The sequence below is a fragment of the Mangifera indica genome, unplaced genomic scaffold, assembly GCF_011075055.1.
Source record: "Mangifera indica cultivar Alphonso unplaced genomic scaffold, CATAS_Mindica_2.1 Un_0005, whole genome shotgun sequence".
NCBI classification, from domain to species: Eukaryota; Viridiplantae; Streptophyta; class Magnoliopsida; order Sapindales; family Anacardiaceae; genus Mangifera; species Mangifera indica.
The window spans coordinates 365,654-385,896 of NW_025401097.1; the positions used below are offsets into that span (position 1 = coordinate 365,654).

The following is a 20,243-nucleotide window of genomic DNA, read 5'->3' on the forward strand; positions in this document are numbered from 1 at the left end:
CAAAGAATTAAGAAATATTAAAAGACTATAGTTAAAATTAAATACTTGAGAAAATTAAATACTATAGTTATATGCGGTTCTATCTGGATTTGAAACACAATATTTTTTAATCGAAAATGAGAATGAGATGTATAACTTAAAGGTGTTTCTTCCATTATTACAACAAGTCATTTTCTTTTTTATTTAATTTTACACAAATAATATCAAAATTTATTAAATATTGAGAATATTTGCAAGGCATATATATATATATATATATATATATATATATATATATATATATATATATATATATATATATATATATATATATAAATTGTTTTCAACTTTCAATATATAGCCTTTATTAGGGTTGAATATGCATGTGATTCGATATAAGGAATTGTGAAGCGTAATCGAAGGATCTTTGTAGACTCAAAATAAAAAAATCAATATAAAAAGATAATATTCGCAGTAACAATCAGAAACATTAGGTTTACAGAAACAGGTACAAGTACAACATTTATATTAAAATTAACATTCACGAACATTAGAGTTACAAAAACAAGTAGAAAAATAACATTTATATTAAAATTAAGAAGTACAAATAACAAGTGCATTTATTTTCCATCTTTCTTCTTTCTTTCTGAACTTGATGGTACAGAACTAGGTACTGGAATAGGGCTTCTGCAGTTTTGTCTTATATGTCCAGGTTGATGACATCGGCTACAGATAAGTTGTTCAACAACCTCTCCTTGAGAAGGCCATCTGTTTTTATTTGCTGGACGTCCTGTACGACGACGATGCACATATGGTGGGTGGATAACAGTTGTCTCCTCCGGATGAAGCCACTTTGACTGATCTCCCAATGGATTGACTGCATCTGCATACACTGTTCGATAAAAAGCTGTGCTGTAGTATGAATGCACCCATTGAAGGCAAGTTGTAAGCTTCATATATCTGGCTACAACAATAACGTGCATGCAAGAAATCTTTGATAATTGAAATTTTCTACAAGTACATGTATGCTCCGTCAGGTCTACGAGGGCATCATATTGGCATTGGCCACTACCAAGAACCTGGTATCGCTCAGTTGTTATAGGACGCACTTCTAAGTTCGAAGACTTCCGTACACGTTTTGCGATCTTATCTTCAACCCAAGGTGTGACTGGACTGGTACAAGCATCTGTAAATCATATAAATATAAATTCATCTGGTTAGTAACCAAGTATAAGTTTGGTAACACACATTTATAACATAGTATAACAGTGAATATGAACTTACCAGCATGATTTCTTCTTTCATAAAACCATCGCTGCAATGTACCTCTAATGAACTCGATCAGCATAGTAATAGGTAAACATCGAGCGTGTTTGACCAAGACATTAAACGACTCAGCAATATTGGTAGTCATTATATTGTACCTATGACCTGGAAAATATGCTCGTGCCCATCGATCAAAACCCACTTCATGCAGGTATGCAGTTGCCTCAGGGTGCAAACGGAACAGTGACTTCATGACTTGTTGGAATTCAAATTCAGTGTACGCCTTGGCTGCTTTCCAGTACATCCATGCGACTTTAGCATTCTTTTTGTACTTGGACCGCATGTTACAATGGAGATGGTGACAACAATAACCGTGATGCACACCAGGGAAAACTTCAGCCAATGCAGAAAATATGCTGACATGTCGATCTGAAATGATGGCCAAATGAGGTACCTCACCAATACAATCCCTCAGCTTTGTTAAAAACCAGGACCATGTGTCATGATCTTCCCTGGGACCAATCCCAAAAGTAAGTGGATATATTTGATTATTCCCATCTAATGCGACAGCAATAAATAGTTGACCCAGATATCGACCCTTCAAGAAAGCAGCATCAATACAAATAACCGGTCGAATATGTTGCTGAAATGCACGGATACTACAACCGAATGCCATGTAAAAGTATTTAAATCGATCCTCCTCATCCGTTAGTATATGTGTCACCGTCCCCGGATTGCAACGCTCTAAATTGAGGCAATACTCTGGCAGCAACATAAACGACTCTTCTGGTGTGCCCCTCAATGATTGAAGCGTCCAATTTCTCGCCCGCCATGCTTGTGCGTATGATATATCAATTTTATATCGGTCGGCGATATCAGCAATGATCTCCTTCGGTCGATAAACACAATCAACTAAAATGAATTTGGTCCTCAAAATCTGCCCCAAAGCTCGAGCACCTGCTTGCCTATGATGAGGTAATATCTGATTTCTACAACATGTGTGACAGCTATCTATACGACGTAATTCAAAGCTATCAATTTCTCCCACCCTAACTGCCCGTGCATGCCATTTACATTCTTTGTTGCGACATTTAATAACCCACCTACGCGTGTCTGATTTTTTCACAAAAAATTGATATCCCCTACGAAGCGCGTCTTGAGTTATCGCATCAATGACATGTTGTTTACTAGGAAATAATGTACCAGCTTTTGGAGAATCAGTATCGATCGATGCTTTAGAGTTTCTAGATGTAGATGGTTGATCAGGAAAATGTGGTAACCAATGAAATGCATCAGTAAGAACATTCCCACCAACAGGATTTATTTCTGGAAAATAACTCGTACCTCCAATATCGTTATTACCATAGGTCTTCTTTTCAATCTCTGGTTCTTCGATTGGAATATTCTGTTCAACCTTTCCATTAAATTCACTCCAGTCTGGAAAAATTGCTTCGTCCCCATTAAGGAATTCTTCTGCGCGATACAATGCATCAACGTTAACTTCATTTATATGTGCAAAATCTTCCTTTAAGAATTCTTGTTTCGGATTGATCTCGATATTTTGAATCTCTTCTACACCAATAGTTTGATTTTCTGGATAACTGCTCGACTCCCCACCTTGAAAATCTTCATTTGCTTGTTGAGTCTCATAAGTATCATCAGTAACTGTAGTTATAACAAAAACTAGAACACATTCTTTGAAGAGGTTAGATAGACCGTTAAGAACCTCAACATCCTCATCATTCGAAATTTCTATCGGAGCACCGTCGTCGAGATGTCTCGGTTTCATACTCAACTGAATGTTAAATATCCGTCGATCTATATTACACTTGTCGCTCACTATTTCGATTAATTCTTCGAATGATGTGTGTTCTGGAATTTTATTCTATTACCTCCAACATATTTTATAACATTATCACCCTTTTCTATCCAATTTCCCCCATATCTAATTGAAGCATATCCAGCCATTTAGATTAATCCTACAATAAAATATATAATCAACATAAATAATACGACTGAAAATAATATTTACAGATGTCTATTACATAATTATACCTATTCTGTAATTCTATTATCTATTGTGACTACTTAAATATATCATGTTTTGGCATTATCCTTTAAAAAATAATAATTTAATTTAAAAGGGTAGTTTTGGTATTTAAGAGGATGTTTGGGGCATTTTTGTTTAAATACTTTAATATAAGGGTATTTTCGCTTAACTCCTAAAATTTGGAGCTAAATTGTATATTGCCTAAATCAAATATGTAATCAACATAAATAATACGATTGAAAATAGTATTTACAGATATCTATTACACAATTATATCTATTTCATACTTTAATTTGACAAAATAATATTATTAAACATACCCTACTAATTTTTATTATTTTACTTATTACACACAACTACAATTTATTATATAAAATATCACATATAATTACACTATTAATAAAATAATAACGATTGAAGTAATATCATGTTATCCTATACTACTATAATATTTAAAACATAACCTATCTAATTTTTATTATTTTACATATTACATATAACTATAATTTATTATATAAAATATCACATATAATTGCATTATTAATAAAATAATAACGATTAAAGTAATGACATGGATAAATACCTCGTAATGACGAACTTTTCTCTTCACCCCCGAAATCTTGAACACGAACTTATTTTCTCTCTTCAGAAATCTCTCTCAGATATGTTAAAAATGAAGGAAGATATGTGGTTTATATAGAAATAGAGGAAGGGTAGTTTTGGTATTATTTTGGGGCATTTTTGTTTAAATACTTTGATTTAAGGGTATTTATGCTTTAACCCCAAAATTTATGGTAAATTTTTTATTACCCTTAAATAAAATAGTAATTTAAATTAGAAGGGTAGTTTTGGTATTTAAGGGGATATTTGGGGCATTTTCGTTTAAATACTTCAATTTAAGGGTATTTATGCTTTAACCCCAAAATTTGGGGTAAATTTGTTTATTACCCCACAAAAAAGGGCATTTATTTTAATTTTCCTTTATTTTAAGTATATAAATAACGTATTAATCGATGAACATATTCTCATACAGTCACATTAACAAATCACATACAAAAATATGTCAATTGCCAAATAATTATGAAAACCATATTCATGGGTTGTGTTGCTGTATTTGAATGAATGCCAAACAAATTTTATTAGATATATGTAACGAGGTGAATTGTAAGAGTGTATATAATTTTATTCAAATTGTAAAATTAAATTTAATTATATAAAAATTATAATTTGATTTAATTTGAGTTTAAAAGTTTTTGAAAAACGGTTTATAATTTAGGTTGCGGTTTACGCGTCTTGGCCTACCAAGGAGAATGATGGGCAAAGGGAGGAAAAGAGCAGAGATAACAATTGTCAATGATCTAAAATTCGAGACATTTTCAATGATCTATTAAGATCTCAAATTGCAATAAAAGTTGTTTATAAAATGATTGAGATAAAAACATCACAAACTTTTATTTCATGAAAGGGATTAAATTTTGTATTAAAGTTTAATATTTTTATTGAATGAACCAAATTGTCATTATTTTTTTTAAGATACCAAACTATCATTTAACATACCATGATATTAAAAATGAATGATGTGATAATTTTTTTATTAAAAATATTGATGTGGTTACTTATAACCCACAAAACCAAAGATTATATTCTTTTCCTAAATTTATTTTCAAAAAATCCCATAAATCAATAAAAAATAACCAAAAATAAACAAAATCAAATTAAAAATTAATTTGTTGTGTTGTTTTATGGTAGGGATTTTCTAAGAAAGTTTGGATTTTGTTTTTTTATTTTTTTTTTATAATCACTATATTTCATTTGACTTTTATTCAATGTTTGGTTACTAGAATCTGGTGATTAAAGTGTGATGAATTTTAATTTCGGTTGAGTTTTACTTATTTTGAGTAAGTTTTTATGATTTTTGTAAAAAAAAAAAAAAAACATTTAAAGAAAAAGGTTAATTTAGAATTTTCTGGACTACAATTTTCCACGCTAACCTTAAAATTTTCCATATTAGCCATTAAATTATCCACATCAATCAAGAATTGCCATTATCATCATTTCTGAATTATAATAAAAATTTGTCATTAATCTTTAATGATATGAAAAGTTAGACGCATTTGTATCTAATAGAATGTATGTTTAGTTTCTATAATTAAAAATAAAAATAAATTTTGATTTATTCTAGGCTTTAATAATTCATATTATTAGATTGTATTCATATAATATCAGTTTAAATTTTATATTAAAGACTTTTAATTTTAATTTGATCCGAATTAAAATTGTACCAAAATTTTTAACTTTAATTTAACTCTATAATATTTGAATTGATCCAATTTAACCCAATTAGATATGAAATTATTTATAATTTTCTCTCCAAAGTATTTTTATTATTTTAATTTCTTCACTAAATTAGTTCAATCTATTATTAATAAAACACATAATATAATATTTTGTCGTATTAACAAATGCTCTTAATGTTTACATATTAAAAACTTTTAAACTATGTCAATGATATGACTAACCAAATCAAAATTTTACTACTTAATAATAAAATAAAATATTTAAATAAAAATAAAAATAACATTAATAATTATAATTAAACAAAGATACAATTATACGTACTATGTAAATATTTTAAATTATTATTATAAAAATACAATATATAATTATAACTTAAGTAAGACTTTTAAGAAACACATCTATAATTAGACTAACTAAATCAAATTCTTACTGCTTAATAATAAAATAAAATATTTAAATAAAAATAAACAATAATATGATTAATTATAATTATATAAAGATACAACTATATACAATTTATTAAACATTCATATCGATTCAAATCAAATCTATTACTTTTGTATTATCCCTAATACTATCCGATTTAATTTTAAATCATATCAAATTGATCCGAAATAAATTTAATATAAAAAACTCTTCTCTAACCTAATATTTTTCACACCATATTATACTAAATTAACAGATCATATTAAAAATCATAAACTCTAATTTATTCAATAGAAAAAGAATTATGATGTCAAGAATAAAATAGAATGTTTTTTATTACATAAAATTATTAATTGGTCCTAATTTAATTATGTTTGATAATCCAGCTCCCACTCGTACACAAAAGTTCCCAAACATGAAACTCCCAACAAACTTGAGTGACAGGGAATCTCCTCACAGGAAGCTTGAGAACTCCAATAAAAAATTTCAGATACTTCGTCTCAACATACTATCTTACAGATGTTCCTCTACACTGACATGAATAACTAAATCAATTATCTGGAAACGCTGATACTATAAGTTTACACGGATCTGCCTGCAACACCTAGACTGATGCAGAATCTCTGTGTCAGGACATAAAGAGCATGCCCCCTAATTTGAGTGCATATGATGATCAAAATCATTGATTGAGCGATTTGCCCCCTTCGGCAGTAATATCAGATTTCGAACATCTATGGAATACAACTGTGAAATGAGCTTGATTATAGAACCTCATGAGCCTTTCGGTAATATCTATTTATGAATGGAACCTGCACAAAAAAATCAGAATGCAGAATAACAGTTAGCGGAAAGACCATGTCTCACACAAACTGATATGACTCTATGTTGATAGTTTATTTTTAGCTTTCACTCGACTACTTAAATCGCACCAGAGCAAACTCTGAAAGCAAGAAATACCAAGACAGTGTGTGTCAGTATACTAGTAGAAATGTCTCAGTTCTAGGAAATGATTAGCATGTCTCAACAATTATTAGCCTAAAATCAAGGTCTAGCAAGTAGCATCAGTGCTGCTTTTGATGATGGAATGGCATAATAGAAACTCAAAGGCCCTTTGCATTGGATAAATAAAAAGCAGTTGTCTCCAAATTTTACCTTTACATTTGATATATCTGGTGTATCCGGTTTTTGGACAGGATAGAACTTGTAAAACCTCATTTTCTGGAATGCTGCTTTAGTCTCCTCACTCATTTCCTCAATGGCCTTTTTTCTGGCTTCCCTTGCCTAAAAGAAAAGAAATTAGTATGATTACTGGAGCATATGTACAACTACTAATATCTGAAAAAAAAAAATACCTCTCGATTGGCTTTCTTTGCTTCCCGAACTTTTTCTTTTACAAATTCCTGAGGACAATAAGGAAAAGAAAAACCATTATTCTCTAGAATATTGAAGTGCTATAAATTACTTTCACATCTTTCATTGTACTTCACCTTAAAGGCATCCTTTTGATCTTCAGTCAATGCCTCTTCATTTACCAAATCATCAGTGAACTCCTACAAATTTATAGATAAATTTATTACAATAACTAGTTTTTGTTCTCTTTTCGCTCTCTTTTTGTTCTGAGAAAGAGGAGGAAAACATACAGAATAATGAATCAAAATAATATTAAAAAATTACATGAGGGCTTATCAATTCCAACACAAACTGAAAAGTCTCTCCCTATAATAATTCATATTTAAGCTAATAAAATGTAATAAGAAGATAACAAAAAGCTGGTCAAACAGCAATCCCAACCAAAAGAAGTATGTTAGGCCCCCGCTTGTGGCAACCTACCATAAAAAGCAATGGAAAGTCAAGACATTAAATGTTTACAAGTGAGGGTCAAGAAGACTTTGTGGGTGAAGAAATACACCCATTCAAATCAGGACGCAATAAAAGAGCAGGGTAACCAAGGATTTACTCATTAGATTAAAAGCTAAAAGATAAATAGAGAGTGAGTTATCTTAAAGATAAGCTTACCTATTCAAACTAAGATAGGATTTAGGATTGGATAAGGGAAGAGTTACCAATTTAAGCAAGTCATTATTAGTAGGGGAAGACATCGATTATTGTCCAAACATTGTTAACAGAGTAGTTCTGATACGGTAAGTAGAGCAACTCTGTTCCGATCTAGGTAAAGCATCTAGGCTATATTATTTTATAATAATTTACTTTTTAGTTGTATGTGCTTATTACTCAAACAAAATTTCCTGTTATTTGTTTATTGCAATTTAGGGTCCTGTATCAGAACTTTTTAGTTGTATGAGCAACTCTGTTCCGATCTAGGTAAAGCATCTAGGCTTATTACTCAATAAAAATTTCCTGTTATTTGTTTATTGCAATTTAGGGTCCTACAAAGTTGTTTCAAAATAAACAATTCCCATTCAATACGAAATTTCTATTGTTAACAGGATCCCAATACTTACAGACTTTAAAGCTAATAATAGAATTATTATTAGCTTCACTTGGATCAAATTCTAACAAATCTCTTGGGAATTTGTAAGAAACACTTTTATTTGTTCAATTCAATAAAATTTTAAAAAAATATTAAAAATTCCATGTTATACTAGAACTTAAACTTTTAAGATAATTATATACCTCAAGTTCATCTAATTCCCAATCAAATGAACAAACAACCTGCAGGAATAAAAAGAAAAGTTAATCCACACAATTTGCACGTCTACTCAAATCATCTAATTAAATTAACCGACACAATTTGTCAACAAAAAACCAAGTAAAGATGACTCTTGTCAAAACTCTAAGCTTACTGGTGGTTCAAGTGGGTACATAATTTGAACCTCAGTACTTTGTTCAAATTCATCTTCTTTGAATGGCTGGTAGAAATCTGTCAAAAAAAATAAATGGGTGTCAAAAAAATATTCTAGATCTCCAAGCAACGGCAATAATATATGATGGAACACTAATATGTAGTATCTGAGCTAACAGTCTTTTTTCCTTCTTTTCAATATGCACCCATCCCACTTCTTCCAAGGTTGATCTGAGAGGGATTTGATCAGTAGAGATCAAATCAATTAGGCTATCCCCTATGCTATAGTTGTCTAACTCCTCAATAGCCAAATAAAAGTAAAAAAATCTGATAATTGCCAAGTACAAAGCATCAATGATCATAAAAATAATTTTCACCAATATGTAAGAGATCCTTTTTGTTTCATTTATTATGTTTTATCCCTTTTCTACAACTCGCTAGATAGGAAACAAAAATAATTCTGTCCTTTATACTATGATAAGCTGTATATCACTATAAAATTTAGGTACAATGCAGTAAAGTTAACATAAATAGCTCTAAAACTCACAAGGCAAGCAATATTCGTATTTCTTAATGCGATCTAACTTCAAATGTCTCAAAGCACTCCTGCAAAAGGATTTCAAATGCATAAGTAAACATAACAAAAACACACCTTAACATTTAGAAAACAATTCAACATTCATCAGTAAAACAACTTATTTCACATCTAACTAGCAATGTAATCTAGACCAAGCAACCTACAATTTATCGGATCATTTAATGGAATAAAACAAGTGCAAAAAGTGAAAAGAAAACTTTACCTTCTTTGCGTGCAACCCAAGATATATATTTGAGATTTCAGCCTCTCTACTTGCATGTCTCTGTACAGGATTTAAATTATCCAAAGACATCAAAAATTGTGAAATAATCTTAATAATGTGTAAAAAGAAATAGTTCTATATAATCAATTTAATAGCAAGAGTAAAAGAAGTTCATTTGTAGATACCGTTTTTCTAGAGGTATATATGGAACCCAGTCCATTTTCATTTCCTTCATGGGAATAATTTCTTCAGCCTCCCTTTGAACTGAGTTAACACCTATCTTATCAGAAGGTGGGAAAGGAGACACAACCTGCACAAATAAGAGATATATGTAAGGAGAAAATTCACAACCCAGAGATGAAAATCGATTCTTGCAAATAATTTAACATTCTAAAAGCTAATAAACTTACTGCCACCACTACAGGAATGCAGATGAGTTTGTTTTCCCCATTGTATGGGACCAATTGAGCTGCAGGAAGAGGAAACTTAATATGACGACATTAACAAAAATTATAAGCTTAATCTAAGACAATCAAGGATAAACATCACATTTGTTGCTCTCAAAAGAGTTTTGTTTTCTCAAAATAAATTTTCTGTTCTCTCAACTACAAAAGCTGTTTAGCTAATTGGTATCCCCAAAAAATATCCATAAAAACCATTCTTGAAACACTTATAATTTTAGGAATAGTTATTGTTCTTTTTTGGCTTTTTGAGAAACTGTTTTGTATAATCAAAGTGAAAATGCCTTCTTTTATGTAAACAGGAACTTATTTCACACAAGTGAAACAATTTCCTAACTCCAATAACCCTAACGTACACAAATATTAAAAAAAACATAAAATAATTCCTCTTCTCATCTCTGAGAGCATGTTCCTGAGAGCAGAAAACAGAAAACCCCAGCAGATAAGCCATATGAAGTCCAAGATGTAAACTTACGCTCTGTACAACCAAAAAGATAAACTTTCTCCCCATGGAGCTTTCCCCCTTCTTCAAATGCATCCTAACCAAGAATTAAACAGTGTATTTACCCTTATCATTCTAGCTGATTCTTTTAAGCCAATCAACACTAAAGAAAAATTAAGAACATCTGAAACAGAAAATTCAAAAATGAAAACATAAAAAGCAAAGATGTTCCTGAAACTCACTTCCAGATTTGAGAAGTCCCACTTGAATTGGTAGAGTGAGTCCAACTGATCCCACTGTCAAGAGAAAATTAATATGCATAAGAAAGAGAACTTAATTGACTAAATAGATATAGAGAAGAACACCCTAGTGTTTTAAAAAAAAAAAAAATTAAGTTTTCAATCAAACCTCAGTTCCAACAGGGAAAGCCGCCTTCCACAAATCTTCCTACAAAACACAAGGTTGACAAATTCATATCAGGTAAAACAGAACACAGGCACAATTGAAAATCACTTTCTATAATCACCCTATCCACGAACACATTCAAGATCGCACAGGTATGTACACTCCTAATACAGACAAAGCAACACTCAAACTACATATGCTAATAAAGAATTGTAAAAAATTTACTCATTTTCAATTATTAATTTTAGGTTCATAATTATTGGGTCCAAATTGTTAAAGGGATACTTTTCCATAACATCAAACACGCACTTGCAACAAAAAGCATCATACTAGCAACACCAACGCTAATTAGTGATAAAGGATATTGATTTTAACTAATATAAAATCATACTTCGCAAGCACAAATAACTTTTCCCTTTGATTTTATATACCTAAAACCTAAGCTTCTAAACATTTCACAATTCCTATTCTTTTTCGCTATCTTAATGCGTATTGAACGGCAAAGCATCAGCTCGCAACTATCATTTCTGTAACAACAAAACACATCTAATAGCGCTAATCAACTCAATGTCAAAACAGGCCTATTCCTTCACCAAAGAACACAGGTTCAAAAACCTCAAACGACTTTCCACCAACTTAAATTTCAGCAATCAAACAGAAACCATTAAAATTGCCGTGAAAAACAAAAAGTCTTCAAATTGAACACAACCAAAAACACATTATCCTTTTCCACATCTAGTAACATTACCAGTCCAGCACCACACAGTACTCCGCCAAACAACGAGCTCAACTGAATCAATATCAGAACGTGTTCAATACAAAAATGCAGAAATTAACAAACAAGAAGAACATTTGTATACCAAGCTCCGCTGATCTTCAAAGTACTCCGTCTTGGCTTCCGGTTTATCTTCCTGCTTGACGCGCTTGGCTCGAAGAGCTTTGCTGGTCTGCCGCTTCGGCTGCCGCTGCTGGTGGTCTTTGTGGTTGTCCTGCGAAGAAGAGGAAGCTTTGGAGGCGTCGGCTGCATCTTTGATGGCGGTCTTCCGCTTAGCACCCTTCCCCATTTTCGTTGTTGTGAAGCTGAGAATTAAAAAAAGAGAAATACGAGAGAGATGGGATTTGGGAGTTGGATCCGAGTGAAAGGAATTTGAATTTGCGAGAGAAAAAGGACGTCAGTATTTTGAACGTAGTTTATATAGGGATTTTAATTTTCGACGTGAATTTAACGCGGATTATCTTGGTTTGAAAGATAGGGATGTGTTGAATATTGTGAAAGTCCCAAAATTTTCAGAAGTTTCCAAAGTTCCCCAGTCGCCAGTCGGCTAAGTGGAGGGGAGGATAAGAATGATTTTTGAAAACGACCATGTGTATGATAGGCAAATCAGAGATGACCACCTGTAACTCTTCCTGTAAAGTAAACAAAAGAAAACATGGGCTTGACAAGGTGGGCTACTCAAGGGCTTACTTTAATTTTGTCAAGTAATTCGCCGTGAAAGATAATTTTGGACCAGGAATAAATGTTTAGGGCTTCCAATTACCTTAACCGGGGCCCAAATTTCAATTACGAAGGAAGTAGCCTAAGCCCAAAACTGCTTTATTTATTTTATTACCACTTTATCATCCGAACAACAGGTGTGAGTAAACAGAGTAAATAACATTATTATTTAGAGGATGTTTAGTTCTAATAATTTTTTATTATTAAAAATAGAATATTACAATAAAAATAAATTTGATTAAAGATAAATAGATATAAACTAATATTGTGTTTGAGTAAATTTATATGTATAAATTATTATTGTATTTGACTAACAATAATAAAAAAATACTGAAATATTATTTCATTCAACTATCTTTAACATGTTAAACTAAATTTAGCAAAGTTGTAATTAAATTAAGGAAAATTAAATTAATTGTCCAAATTTAATATGCCCAAAGCAATAAATGCCTAATTTTGAACTACCAAAGCAGAATTACCTAAAAGTCAAACTACTTAAGCAAAAGTGCCCAAATATTTTTTAAACTATCAAAAATACCCTCTATACCTTCTATATAAACCCTTACCCCTGTCTTCTTCACATTATTCAGATTTTTAGTTTCACTCAATATCCGACACTATGGATTTGATCAGAAGGAAAAAAGTTCATATTTCTGAGTTCAATTCCAAGAAAATCGGTTTGTGATATCGAGTTATGTATAGGAATCTAAACCTAAATCTTAATTTATCTGTCAATTCAAATTCATGTATTTTAAATATTTACATAAAATTGTGTCATAAATGAATGTTAAAAAAATATAGGGGGCATTTTGATAGTAAACATGCATAAGGGTGCTACTGGATATTATACCATGTATGGTGGAGAGATAAGTTATAATGTTGGGTTAAATAAAATTTACCAGTATATATGGTGTACATGGAATTTTTTTCTTAATTTGGAGTGCTGAATTGATATTTGCCCAAGTTAGGTGTTATGCATGAAGTAAGAAGCAAAATATTGATATTTAACAATATGGAGGTAATGCGATGTTTTATGCTTTGGGGGTAAATTAATAATAAAATTTGTGTCAAATTAACCATAGTATGCTATGTTATAATTTCAAGTAGATACTCTACCACAAAACTCTAAATTCCTTAAACCACATATATTATGTAAAATTTCTACTCATGAAATAAAGTTGATTATATTGATATAGTTTAATGTATATTTTTTTGATAAATTTTTTTTACTAATACTGGTCATTGTAGGATTGATTATTAAAATGACAGACAATGCTATTGTTTATTACAAAAGAGAATTGATTCAAAGTGATCAGAACATAATGAAATACGTTGGAGGTTAAAAAAAGTGGTTAAAATTCTAGAGAAAATGACACTTGAGAAATTTGTCCAATTGTTTAGTGAAAAGTGTCATATCGATCGGACTCTGAACAATATTTAGTTATGGATGAAACCAAAACATCTCGACTTAGAATACCTTATAAAAATTGAAAATGATGAAAATGTTGAGGGTCTTATTAACATGTCTAAATACTTCGAGGAATATATTTCAATTTTTGTTACAACTACCCTTATCAAGGCATAAGGAGAAGAAGAAAGTCGTGGCAATAATAATGGTGAACTAAAATAGGAATCTAACAAGGAAAACTTTGAAGATTTTTATAATGATACATTGTATATTGCTAAAGAATGAGTATATAGAGACAAAGAGAGGATTCCAGATTAAGGTGACTTTGATGGGAATCAGATGTTTGATATTCTTCTTGATGAGTCATACTTCGAGGAGATGTCACTTGTTAACTATGATATAAGTAGTCTCCAACTTACAAATCCTCTTCAAGGTGGTGACAATTATGTTGGACCATCTTTTGATGATATCCTCATTGATCCATTTAAGTGGTTACTCGATTTTCTTTCGCAACATTCAACATCAACATCTAATGGTCTAAGAACAATGTGAGAGAGAAATTCTATAAAAATTGGTGACATATTTATTAATAAAAAATAGTTGAAAGATGCAACGACTTAATTTGCAACCAATTTTGTGGAACAACATCCATCTTATCATGTTGGGGTCGACATAGTAATGTCAAGAACGAATCTTTATGTTGGTGATCGACATAAAAGCAACAATCATTTTGTTTACATTAATATATAAAACACTAAAACAAAGTCACTATATAAAGTCCACTTACCTCATCAATCAACCATTGGTAGAGCTCCACAACCATGCTCTAAAACGCTGATTTGGACTTCAATTTGATACTATACACCTCACTCATGTTTGATCCTTGAGCTTCCTAGTACCATTTTTGGAATTCTTCTTCATGTTCAGCAAACGATATAGGAACATTATGACTCACTCGTTTGACCTTTGGTTTCAATGAGTTTGTGTATAAGGTACAAACTAACGAGTCCTTCTTAATAACCCAACCATGAGCGATCTGTAGAATCTGTCAAAATTCCAAAATATGTTAAGTAAATTATTAATCTTAATTAACAAAATCAATGGAATGGGTAATGATACCTTTCATATCTAAGGAGGTCTGGCTAGGGAATCCTCGTATATCCAAACTGCAGTATCAATAGTAATGTTTAAATTTCCTCAATTACCACCATGTGTGTCTGTGTGTGTGTATACACACACACACCCCATAGGTAATGATTGGCACATGGATCGATGTATGTATACACACACATACCCATACACCCCACAAGTAAGAATTGAATCTGTCCAAATGATCAACCAAATAGAGAAACTCTTGAGAAACCTTTTTTTGTTTAGTGTTCCCTAGTAACACAATATAAAGACAATGTCATAGGGCCAATTTAACGACGTTGGTATCATTATCCCCTCATGGCCTCACTGAAAATACTTACTCCACATCATTTTATTTCACTTTCTCGAAAATAAGTGTCCCAAATCCTATGGTATGTACCCTGTGGAAGATATATCTTCATGTTAGTGAATTAACTAAAGTGAAGGCTGGTAATAAGAGCAAACTCAAATAGGTTGAACCTCACATCGACCCTATTAACCCGAAACTATAATTGATCTCTCACATCACCCCTTAACACTTGTCTTGATATAAAGGAGTGTATCAACACTCAATTAAATCTCCTGCCTAAAAAATGTAGAAAGTGCCCAAAACACGCCTCTCAAACAACCTTAATTAATCCTTTGTTAATGTGGATTTGATCTTGGATATAGGATCTCGTTGTATGCGTGATGTCACATATATCCAAAAGTGTTGCTCCACTGCAGAAAATCTCAATTTCCCCTTAAGTTCTTACATTTTTTTTTTATGAATTTTTCTAGAAAAAAATTGATATCACGAAAAATTTGATAATTATATCGAAAATACGGACACAAAATTTGAAATCTACATGTCAAAAAACCTTAATATGAAATGTACATATGCAAAAACAATTGCATTGGTAAAAAGATTGCAATTGTATTGAATTTTTTTTTCTAACCCCTAAAATATCTAAGAGCTATCAATCTTCATGATAATTGGAAAAAACAGATCTTAAATTCGCAAACCACATGTTGAAAAACTCTATAATAAAATATATCACTTTGTCCCCTAAATGTTTAAGAACTCACTTTCCTCCCTAAATGTTTAAAAACTCACAAATTTCCCTCTCCCATGAGATCCCTCGAGATATACTATTTGAAATCTAAATTCCCCCCTTAAAGATTTCCTAAGATCGATACTATTTAAAAACTCATAATTCCCCCCTTCCACATGGTCACCATGAGATGATATTATTTGAAAACTGACTTATGCCCCTCTCCTCATGATCCCTCCCCACCTCATGATAACTTAATCCACCTTGCAATGTCACGGGGCATAATGATTTCCCACAAGATGACTACCAATGCATGAGGTCCATTTTCCGATCGAACTTGCATTTTCTGACTACCATTTCAACAACAAACAAATCTAAAACTTATTCTAACACACAAGAATTGACACCATATATTCAATTTTTCAAAATTGGAAACCTTAACTAAAACATGCCTAAAAACTTCATCCAATCGCTTAAATCCCAACACAAAATGATTGAAACACAACAAGAAACGATAGGCTAATCTCTTTTGCTATTTTCGTCATCGTTAGAAAAGTTGGATGCATGTGGCTCTTATCATCTCGTGTTTTGTTCATGAAATTTTGAAAATGCCAATAGTAATTTCGTGATGAAATGGTTAGGGTATTTTGGTCAATTCACATTTGTTGGGTATTTTTGCTTTATGTTAATAGAGATGAGTATTTTTGTTTAGTGAGGTTAAGTTTGGGGTGTTTAATTAACTTTTCTTAAATTCAAATCACTTTAATAATCTTTAATATTTAAGGAAACGTAGAAATCAAATTACTTAATATCTTACTTATCATGTCATTTTAGTAACAATAAAACTAACTGTATCCACTTTTGACACATAATTCATTTGTATAGATGACATATCATTATGTGATTAGGTATTGTTTTATCAAATAATAACACATTATTTCAAAATCACTCAATCATACGATAATACATTATCTATGTACATAAATTATATATAAAAAACTAACTGTATCTATTTTTGACACATAATTCATATATATAGATCACGTATCATTATGTGATTAGGTATTATTTTATCACATAATAACACATTATTTAATATCACTTAATTATACAATAATACATCATTTATGTACATAAATTATATACAAAAAATAAGTTCATATAACATTACTCTTTTAGTAATAAGAGATTATTAAAATATTTTATTACATTATAAATCAAATAAAATAATATCAATAATAAAAAATGAATTACAAAAATAATCTCTTATCCCCTAAATCAAATGCACCCTAGGAAAATTAATCAATTATATGAAGTGATTATGCACTAGAATTTACATTAAGGAGAGGAATGGAATTATGTAAAAACAAAAAATAGGGAGAATGACTATGTCCCAACCGTTTTTCACTTGAACGACACTTTTTCACTCTTGAACTAATAAAAGGACACTTCCCACCTTTAGTTTTTTTTTTTTCCAATCAATTTTAATTGCAAAAAGATAATGAAGTAATTTTTTATATCTATAATGTTAAATATTAATTATAATTTGGCAAAAATAAAATATAAAAAAAATCTTTTTTTATTCTTTTTGCTTTGTTTTTTTCCCGTTCTTTCTTCTACTTCAGATCCCATCATTTTACATAACCAAATCACTCATGATACTTAAATCAGTATTCATGTTGAAGTAGTCTTATTGCAGTTTTTTAGAATAAAAGTCTTAGTCTTTAGGGACATCTGTTTGTATTTGAATTATTCCAAGTTTATGTTACCACTTAGCCATATTTTCGCTAAAATGGGCTGCTTTTTCGTTTTTCTGTTAAGATCATGTATTGAAAGGCTATTTAAGCCAAAGTAGTTGTCAATAAAACTGAAGCCATTCAAATCCAGTTTGTTGTGTACTTATTCTTAAGTTTCATAATAGATCAAAGTTCTCAACAATCTGGTATCAGAGCCCCCACTGGGTCTGATAGAATTTAAGCAGTAGTATTTGAAATTCTTGTAGCAGCACAAGAAGATGGCTTAGAAAATGACTACTGAAGGGTACTTTATACAGCCAGCCATTCCTCGCTTTGATGGTCACTATGATCATTGGAGCATGTTGATGGAAAATTTCCTACGATCTAAGGAATATTGGGATTTAGTGGAGGCTGGCTATGTTGCGCCAGCAAGTGGAGTGTTGCAAACATAAGCACAACAAAAGAAGAATGATGAGATGAAGCTGAAGGACCTGAAAGTGAAGAACTATCTCTTTCAAGCTATAGATCGTACAATTCTTGACACTATTCTCAGGAAGGATACAGCCAAAGAAATATGTGATGCCATGAAGAGAAAGTATGAAGGGAATGCAAGGATCAAAAGGTCTCATCTTCAAGCTCTCCGCAGAGAATTTGAAACTCTTGAGATGAGGTCTGAAGAAAGAGTAACAGAGTACTTTTCCAGAGTCATGACAGTGGCGAACAAGATGCGTACTTATAGGGAGGATATGCAAGATGTGAAAGTGGTAGAGAAAATTCTACGCGTTTTAGATGAGAAGTTTAACTATGTTGTCTGTTCTATTGAGGAATCGAAGGATATTGATGCTCTCACTATTGATGAGTTACAAAGCTCATTAATAGTATATGAACAGAAATTTCAGAGGCGTAATGGTGAGGAGCAGGCCTTAAAGGTGACGTATGAAGGAGGAAGAGGTCGTGGCCGTGGCCGTGGCCGTGATGCCTACAGAGGAAGAGGAAGAGAAAGAGGTCGAGCAAGTTTCAACAAGGAAACAGTGGAATGTTACCGTTGTCATAAACTTGGACATTTTCAATATGAATGTCCTTCTAAAAATAAAGAAGCAAACTATACATAGCTTGTTGAGAGAGATGAAATGCTTTTAATGTCTCATGTGGAGCTAAATGAGGCCAAAGGAGAAGATGCATGGTTTCTTGATTCAGGATGTTCTAATCACATTTGTGGCAATCAAGCTATGTTCAGTGAACTCGATGAAAATTTTCGGCATTCAGTGAAATTGGGGAACAACACTAAAATGAATGTGATGGGAAAGGGAAGTGTGAAACTGTTGCTGAATGGCATCATTCATGTTGTTACTGAGGTATATTATATTCCAGAATTAAGAAATAATCTCTTAAGCATGGGACAATTGCAAGAAAGAGGTTTGGCTATTTTGATCAAAGAAGGAATGTACAAAATATTTCCTCCAGAGAAGGGTCTTATTATTCAAACCAGTATGAGTGTTAATAGAATGTTTATCCTGTTGGCCCAGTCTCAAGCCTCTTCTCAAGCACAACCTGAACAGTGTTTTCACACAAAAGCTGAAAACTTGACTCATCTTTGGCATCAAAGGTATGGACATCTGAGCTACAAAGGTTTGAGAACCTTATTGCATAGAGACATGGTACATGGACTCCCTCAACTCTCTACGTCAAGTGTGACTTGCATTGATTGCATCAACGGCAAACAACACCGTGATCCTATCCCAAAGAAGAGTACTTGGAGAGCAACTCAGAAACTGGAACTTATTCATGCAGACATTTGTGGTCCTATCACCTCTACATCTAATAGCAACAAGAGGTATTTTTTGTTATTCATTGATGATCACAGTAGAAAAGCTTGGGTATATTTCTTGCTAGAGAAATCAAGGGTTTTAAATTTTTTTAAATGCTTCAAGACTATGGTTGAGAAAGAAACAGGAATGTTTGTTAAGTGCTTGCGTACTGATAGAGGAGGAGAATTCACTTCAAATGAGTTCAATGATTTCTGCAAAGAAAGTGGAATCAAGAGGCAGTTGACCATCGCTTATACACCACAGCAGAATGGCGTGGTAGAGTGAAAGAATAGAACTGTGATGAATATGGTTCGTTCGATGCTATCTGATAAGAACATTCCCAAGAATTTTTTGCCTGAGGCAGTAAATTGGGTTGTCTATGTTCTAAATAGATGTCCTACATTGGCTGTCAAAGATGTTACACCAGAAGAAGCTTGGAGTGGAGTGAAACCCTCAGTAGAACATTTTCGGGTCTTTGGTTGCATAGCACACGTTCATGTACCAGATGTAGGGAGGGCTAAACTTGATAATAAAAGCATTACATGTGTGCTATTAGGAGTTAGTGAAGAGTCAAAAGGTTACAGGCTATTTGATCCTTTTGCTAAAAAAATTATTGTGAGTAAAGATGTAATTTTCGAAGAAGAGAGGCAATGGGATTGGGATGTGAGTTATAAAAAAAAAAATAGTAGTAGATTTAGAAT

General features: G+C 31.7%; 3 protein-coding genes across 3 annotated transcripts; 1 reads left to right on the forward strand and 2 right to left on the reverse strand.

Annotated features, from left to right (window-relative positions):
- Positions 1 to 599: 599 nt before the first annotated feature.
- LOC123205422 lies at positions 600 to 1,588 on the reverse strand. The gene is made up of 2 exons (XM_044622371.1): positions 1,306 to 1,588; positions 600 to 1,165 (listed from the first exon to the last, which is right to left on the reverse strand). Exons 1-2 carry the CDS (start codon positions 1,586 to 1,588, stop codon positions 600 to 602), a joined length of 849 nt encoding a protein of 282 aa, XP_044478306.1.
- Positions 1,589 to 6,327: 4,739 nt separating this feature from the next.
- LOC123205419 (protein HEAT INTOLERANT 4-like) lies at positions 6,328 to 12,219 on the reverse strand. Its single transcript, XM_044622369.1, has 14 exons — positions 11,791 to 12,219; positions 10,934 to 10,972; positions 10,768 to 10,821; positions 10,559 to 10,622; positions 10,033 to 10,091; positions 9,808 to 9,932; positions 9,623 to 9,682; positions 9,370 to 9,428; positions 8,824 to 8,900; positions 8,654 to 8,692; positions 7,507 to 7,569; positions 7,372 to 7,419; positions 7,172 to 7,300; positions 6,328 to 6,828 (listed from the first exon to the last, which is right to left on the reverse strand). The coding sequence occupies exons 1-14, from the start codon at positions 11,992 to 11,994 to the stop codon at positions 6,781 to 6,783; spliced, it is 1,068 nt and encodes a 355-aa protein (XP_044478304.1). The 5' UTR covers positions 11,995 to 12,219; the 3' UTR covers positions 6,328 to 6,780.
- Positions 12,220 to 18,318: 6,099 nt separating this feature from the next.
- LOC123205423 lies at positions 18,319 to 18,846 on the forward strand. The gene has a single exon (XM_044622372.1). It carries the CDS (start codon positions 18,319 to 18,321, stop codon positions 18,844 to 18,846), a length of 528 nt encoding a protein of 175 aa, XP_044478307.1.
- The last annotated feature ends 1,397 nt before the right edge of the window (positions 18,847 to 20,243 follow it).